Source organism: Chelonoidis abingdonii, chromosome 5 (genome assembly GCF_003597395.2).
Source record: "Chelonoidis abingdonii isolate Lonesome George chromosome 5, CheloAbing_2.0, whole genome shotgun sequence".
Classification (NCBI taxonomy): domain Eukaryota; kingdom Metazoa; phylum Chordata; order Testudines; family Testudinidae; genus Chelonoidis; species Chelonoidis abingdonii.
Window position 1 is genome coordinate 119158253 of NC_133773.1, and position 7359 is coordinate 119165611.

General features: G+C 42.1%; 1 protein-coding gene and 1 long non-coding RNA gene across 5 annotated transcripts in view; one reads left to right on the forward strand and one right to left on the reverse strand.

Annotated features, from left to right (window-relative positions):
- Nucleotides 1–7359, forward strand: part of ZBTB49 (zinc finger and BTB domain containing 49) — a 33819-nt gene that overhangs the window by 23443 nt on the left and 3017 nt on the right. For 2 of the 4 annotated variants that reach the window (XM_032775775.2, XM_032775776.2), the window contains one exon: nt 4975–6177. In XM_032775775.2, the coding sequence (XP_032631666.1) occupies nt 4975–5648 (674 nt within the window). In that variant the 3' untranslated portion in view covers nt 5649–6177. Of the gene's footprint in view, nt 1–4974; nt 6178–6275; nt 6611–7359 lie in introns of those variants that run through there. The other 2 variants (XR_004373079.2, XR_004373078.2) reach the window with 2 other exon arrangements.
- LOC142046902 (uncharacterized) overlaps nt 1–7359 on the reverse strand; it is a 57554-nt gene that overhangs the window by 2241 nt on the left and 47954 nt on the right. The gene's annotated exons all lie outside the window — the stretch shown is intronic.

Below are 7359 nucleotides of genomic sequence, written 5' to 3' on the forward strand. Positions count from 1 at the left end.
TAAACTTTTTGAATTTGCCTCCTACATTCCAGAGGATAGAAGAGCAGACTTTAAATCAATTCCAACTGAGGGCCAACTGATTTTCCAGAACGGCCCTACAGCCATCTTTAGACACAGCAGACACAGTAGCCCGTACCACTGCAACTGCTGTGGTTATGTGTAGATCCTCATGACCCTCCGCATCCGGCATCCCTAAAGAACTCCAGACCAAAGGGGAGGATCTCCCCTTTGATAAGGAGAAACTTTTCTCCAAAAAAACTGAACTCCTCCATACCATGAAAGATTCTAGAGCGACACTGCGTACCCTGGGCATTCACCCATCCCTTTCCAGGAGACAACGATACCAACCCTACCAAAGACCACGCACACATCAGTACTATTGTCCTCAACCCAGACCATACGACACAACTAGGAATCGTACTAGGCCCCCCCAAGCGCAGACAAAATCAAAGTCAAGCCACCACCTTCCGTCCATTGGCAATAAATAACAGTTTTGAAATGTTGGTCGAGGGCCAGCACAACCACCCCTTGATTCCACCGCTTACTTGCCCATTTGGCCACTGCCTCCAGAATTTCCAACATGCCTGGCAGCGGATTACACAGGACTGCTGGGTCCTTGAAATAGTTCAGGCTGGTTACTCCATCCCTTTTATATCCTTCCCTTCCCTGTCCCTCTTCAGGGACCTTTCTCACGAGCAATATCTTCGCACAGAAGTGGCACATCTTCTGCAACTAGGCGCAGTGGAACCTGTGCCGATGCAACATCAAGGGACAGGTTTCTACTCCCATTACTTTCTAACGCAGAAAAAGACCGGAGGATGGAGGCCTATACTAGAGCTACGCTGACTGAACAAATTTGTGACGATACAAAGATTCAAGATGGTCACACTGGGCACAATAATACCTGCATTGGATCAAGGCGACTGGTTCACAGCCCCCGACCTACAGGATGCTTACTTTCATATATGAATTCATCCAGCTCACAGACGCTTCCTACGATTCACAATCAGTCATGACCATTTTCAATACATAGTTCTTCCTTTTGGACTCTCCACAGCACCAAGAATGTTTTCCAAGACTCTGTCCGGGGTTGTGGCTCACCTCCACAAACACAGGGTCACACTGTTCCCCTACTTGGACGATTGCCTCATCAAGGGCGACTCCTATGGCAAGACACTTCAAGCTACGTGTTTCACCATTTCCCTCTTTCACAGCCTGGGCCTCCAAATAAACTTCCAAAAATCCACCCTGACACCTACACAACAGATCAAGTTCATCGGAGCTCATCTCGACTCAACCCAGAGCAGGGCCTCACTCCCACACAACAGATTCGCTGTCACGCAGCTCATACGCACGGTCTCTATTCATCCCAGGACACAAGCAAGAATCTGCCTACAGCTCCTCGGCCACATGGCAGCCACCACCTTCTTGGTTCAACATGCCAGGCTGTACATGAGATGTCTCCAGGGCTGGCTCAACTCCAGTTTCAAACCCAGCAGACACCCCTTAGGGATGCTGCTAACTCCTCCTCCCACTGTTATAGCTTCCCTACAGTGGTGGACAAGTCCAGAAAACCTCTGCACAGGGGTTTCCTTCCAGCAACAATCCCCAAAGCTCATGCTCACCATGGACGCTTCCCTAATCGGTTGGGGAGCGCATCTAGGGGGACACAGGGCAAAGCGGTGGTCTGCATCAAGTGATCTACACATAACTCTTAGAGCTCAGAGACAGTGAGGAGAGCATGCCTTCACTTTCTCCCCTCAAAAAGAATAATATCTGCGGGTCTTAACAGATAACATAGCATGTATGTACTGCATAAACCGAACAAGGAGAGCCCGATCACATCCGTTTGCATAGAAGCATTCGACTGAAGTGGATGCATGCACGACATCGAAACAAATCATCGTCTCTCAACCTACCAGGCTGCCACAACACTAGTGCGCGACGCACTCAGCAGGCACTTCTCGACAGAACACGAACGGGAACTGCATCCCGCATATACTCCAAAAAGCTCTCTCTCCTCTGAGGCACCCCGTCAATATAGATTTCTTGCTACGACCCAAAACACGAAAATGCCTTGTTTTGCTCCAGAGCGGGACTCGGGACTGCATCCCTAGGAGATGCATTCCTCATCCCATGGAATAACTACCTCCTGTACACCTTCCCACCAATCCCTCTGTTACACAGGTTTCTTTAGAAGATCGCAGACGAAAAGGCCCAGGTCATCCTTATTGCCCTGGCTTGGCCAAGACAGATGTGGTATCCCTACCTACTCTGCATGTCCTCCCGTCACCCACGGGCTCTCCCCAACAGGTCAGACCTTCTTTACTAGGACAACGGATGAGTTCTTCACCCCCAGCTCCAAAAGCTCCACCTCACAGCCTGGTTCCTTCATGGTTCCAAACCCATGAACTAGCCTGTTCCGAGCAAGTCCAATATGTCCTCCTGCACAGTAGGAAAGACTCCACTCGTAAAACCTACCTGCAGAACTGGAAGCATTTTGCTCTCTGGTGCTCAGATAATCACTTAGCACCCAATAACATGACCCTCCCTGTCCCTCTTGAGGTGCATGTGGGGCGCATGTACTCAGGAAGATTCCAAGGAGGCGGGAGATACCAGCTGAGTGCGTGCACCCCAACCAGGCACTGCTACTGAAAATCTCCGATCAACAGCGCCGGTACACACCGTCATCTAGAGTGGAGCACCCACAGGGGCAGACATCTCGAAGAACCTCAGTTACTGCAAGGTGAGTAACTTTCTCATTTGGCATAGCTGATGGTTAAAATAATTTTCAGCTTGGTTTAATACTCGTTTACACCATCTCAGACATAAGACTGTAATTTATTGATGGCACAATTGTTATTTTTTCAACATAGTGCCCTGTTGTTATCACCTATACAGTAGTTATTTTTTCTTTAAGCCTAAAACAGTACTAGGCTGAGCACAAATGAGATCACAAGTGAATTTTGAATGGAGACTACAGAAAGAAATCTGGAAGAGTTAATGTTTAAAGTGGTGAATCTGTTTCTAGACCCTATAGTCTGGTTTTCAACAGCAATGCTGATCATAGCTGTTTCAGAAGGTTGGTTGACTTTCTGCTTATCACCAGGACATGCTCCCTCCAAAAGAAGTATGTTGAAATAGCAGCCTTAGTGCTTTTGACCTAAACATTTGGTTGCAACGTTCAAATGAGATCTTACTGAATCCTAGCGAAAGCTGGAAGCAATGTTTAGTCCTTCACTTTCATTTGTAAAGGGAAGGCTCTTTTGAGTTATAAAGCATAACTGGGTCAACATCTCATAGCTAAGCATATTAGTTCTCAAATTTTATCAGATGGATCCCACTTCCTGGTGGTCTTGAAAGTGCTGTCTTTGATAGTGATTCATCTTTGCTTGTGAGTTTAGAGGTTTTATTGATCGTCTAATCTTTCACACCTCAAGCACCTTTCAGCATCCTGCAATGGTATTTAATTATCTGCCTGTGACTATTGTTGCTTTTGGTGTAAGTTCAGTCATGTTCAAATGTTCAAAGAACACCCACATTACAGAGGAATAGCAACACATAGGATAAAAACACCTAAATGCAGTATGTCTTGGCATGGGGGTCTTGAGGCAGCAAGCTGAGTCTTAACTAATGTAAAGGCTTTCACCGAGTCAGAGGAAATAAACAGAAGATACAAATTAGAGAAAGTGTAAACAAGCGGTTTCTCCCATCACATTAAAATAGGCTTACTTTAAACTTGTCCCTTTAATATTGTTCTGATTAGCTTTTCTTATAGCCAGCTCATCTGGTTTCCACAGAGAAGGTGTGAAATCTAGACTGAGAGCAAAATGGCCCACAAGAGGATCCATCTCTTAAGAAATAGTCCACCATATGCAAAAATTCAACACCTGCTGACCCAATGATAGTGTAGCATTATTGGCTATGCAGAAAAGCCTGGGCTTTGTAAAATTAGAGATTAATATAAACAGTTGAATGCAAAAGTATAATGCCAAAAACATAAGAATATAGTCAACAGAATGTCTAGTAGATTAATTGCAATTTCCTAAGCTTTCAAATAACACATTTTATTTTCATGGCACCTGTCCACATAAAATATAGCATTAAAACAATCATTAATATAGACAAAACCATGTCAAATCAAATTATACTATTTTGAAGAATGGATAATCTCAGAATCACTATGTACAATTAAAATAGCAATTTTAGAAATTAGAAACATCCTTTTTTCCTGGTGCACTATGACATTGGTATCTTTGCCCTATTTTAGCCACTTACTACATTGCTGTCTATAGTTTTATAAGAGTCATTTTACCTCTGGCTTCTGTTTATTCTGAAAATATATAAATACTGCATCTTAAGAAGTTGAGTTTTTCATGGTACCTGAATGCTCTTAGCAATAATAAAATTGCAACACTGAAAATTATTCTATAGCCAAAATGTATTTTATGTTTACATTATCCATGCAGCTAAGTTTTTATAACAGTACCCATCCCTGTAGTATCTGAGAACAGTACCTCTGAACTGAGGGAATTATTGTAAGGTGTATTTGAGGTGGTGCAGTTCTTTTATGAAAAATGTATTTTGAAATGTCATCAACATGCTATGTTCCTCAGACTGTTACTGTAGGGATCAAAGAGATTCAGTTCAGCAAAGACAGAGACAAACTGAGAAAAGTGGTTGGTACTAATGCCTGTCACAGCATTCCAGTGCTAGTGGGTATTTCTGATACTACAGAGTGTAAACGGAAGGGTATGGAAATACAGGAAAGCAAGTCAGGGCAAGAAGAAGGAAAGTACAAATAATTGAGTTTTTAAAATAGCAGGAACAAGTCTGAGACTGTTCTAGACAGAGAATGTGACACATTAGGAGTTGATCTGTAGTTTTAGCTGTTGATATTTCCTCTAATCAAACATGTTCATGGCACTCATATTGAGAGGAACAAAATCTAAAAGTATTACTTCTGTCTCTCAGGAAAATGTTTTGCAGGGTCTGGTGACCTACGTAGACATGTGCGGACTCATACAGGAGAAAAGCCCTATACATGTGAGACCTGTAACAAATGCTTCACTCGTTCTGCTGTTCTGCGGCGGCACAAGAAAATGCACTGCAAATCCAGTGATGAGGGACCAAATACATTAGAAGAATTTACTCAGGCAATTGAAACGTCTGATCTTGAGAAATCTCAGGGTTCCGACGCGTTTGCCCAAGAAATGTCTGTTACTTTGTTACCAGTATCTGTTAAATTTCCTGTTCGTCCAGCTGGAAATTCAGCTAATGAATTTGATAGTTCTGCAGGATCTTATTGCAAGTTGCGGTCAATGATTCAACATCATGAGTCTACAATCCAACAGAAATTGAGTCTGGATCCCGCTGAACTCCCAAAACCTCAGACGCAACAAACTCCTCAGCCACCTTTCACTTACACAGAGGTAGATGTATCACCTGCAGAAGAACCCCTACAGTCTGATAATATTTCTATGATTCGTTCATCAATGACAACCCTGGATGGTCATTGTGGTGACCCCCTGGGCAATCGTGCATCTTCTGCTGCATATAGGAGTAATGAAGGACCATTCTTTTCCAGTATGACCCTGTGGGGCTTAGCTATGAAGACCTTGCAGAATGAAAGCGAGTTGGATCAATGAGGGTTCATTTTACCGATTCACAACCTTTTAGGGGAATTGTTTTAATTTACCAGACTAAGACCACATATTCCAGCTAGTGCTCACTACCTCCCATTTAACTCTGCATGCTGTATCCTGCAATGGAACTTCAGTTGTTCCAAGGCCCAGTTTCATTATTAAAGTGCACAAAGGTGAATAGTGTGTGTAAGCAAAACTGGTACTGAGGTTTGGTAGGGTAAGGTGTGGGAAAAGAATAGTGTTCCAATCACAAGAGGCTGAAGTACCAATAATGGAATGCTTATCAGTAAGATCATTGGTTTACATGACTTCATATATTTAAGTAATGTGACATATTAAAACTGATTGTCAAATACTGTACAATATTTGTCAGTAGTGCAAAGTAACTGTATATCTAGAAACTTTATTTTTACAATAAAAGCCTTTTCTAGTATTTTATAAACTATTTTGCACAGAAGTTTTATCTGTAGAATGTAGATCAAAGTAAAGAAATGCTAATTTAATTTGAATAAAGGGAAGTTATTTTATGTAACATCTTAATTGTTCAGTGTGTTACATCTTTACTAATTCAGAAAAGTGCAATGAAAATTGTTGGTAGCTATTTCAACAGTATCATTCCATTTATTTCAGATGGCTCTCGCACTGTTGCTAAAGGTACTACTAAGACAAGCAGAGCTGCGCTACAGTACGTGGTCAGTCCATCAACAGACTGTCATGTTTGTTGATAAATTAATGGAAGATGTTGGCAAATTATTGGGATTAATGGACTCGAAGGCGGCTGTCCAGAGGCCTTAGTGTTTGGCTGGTGGTTTTCATTTTCAGTATCTCTTTGGTCCTGCCTCACAGACTGGGTTGCTGCTGTCAAACAAGTGTTACAGGCCAAGCAAGTTTACAGACCATTTAAGTGTGTTTTCAGGCTTTGTGCCAAAATGTCTTTACAGACATTAAAGTCTTTGAAATTTAAATGACTTCCACTAATCTTGTTTCTTTTGAAGTTTTTTCAGTGTCTGGAGAATCTTATAAACTAGAGGGCATACTGTTGATTTCTTTATAAGGAGCTTCTGGATTTGTGCATGGGAAGATAGCTCTCAGCACTGATGTCCTTTGGCCAATGTGATAACCTTGCTTCTTGTTAGGCTTTGGTACCACACTTGCGTGGAAAATATTTAGATATTTCCATTTAAGACTGCATCATTTTGACACAGCACCACGTCAAACCAGAAAAAAATTCCAAAAACAACTGATTGCGTGAAAGTTAAGTCCAAAAGGCCTCGTTAGTAGTCCGAGGAGTTGCTGCCAGTATTCTCTGGCAGTGAAGGAGATCTGTATCTTCTCATCCATAAATGATGACATTGGCGTTCCTATTTGAAAAAAGCATGGCTTTATATGCAGCTAGGAACCCACCTGTGGTCTTGGTATCAGTTTATACAATGTCTTTATTTTATACCAGAAAAAACTAATTAGAAGGTTTCAGCTTCCTTTGTTTTATTTTCAGCTTCATCTTTGATATTGTGGCCCTTGTGGAAGTAGAAAAATGCTATCACCATGCAAGAATAGGATGTGTCCATTAGCTAAGTGATTGGGCAACAAAATGGCAAATGAAATTTAATGTGGATAAATGTAAAGTGATGCACACTGGAAAAAATAACCCCAACTATACATACAATATGATGGGGGCTAATTTAGCTACAATGAGTCAGGAAAAAGATCTTGG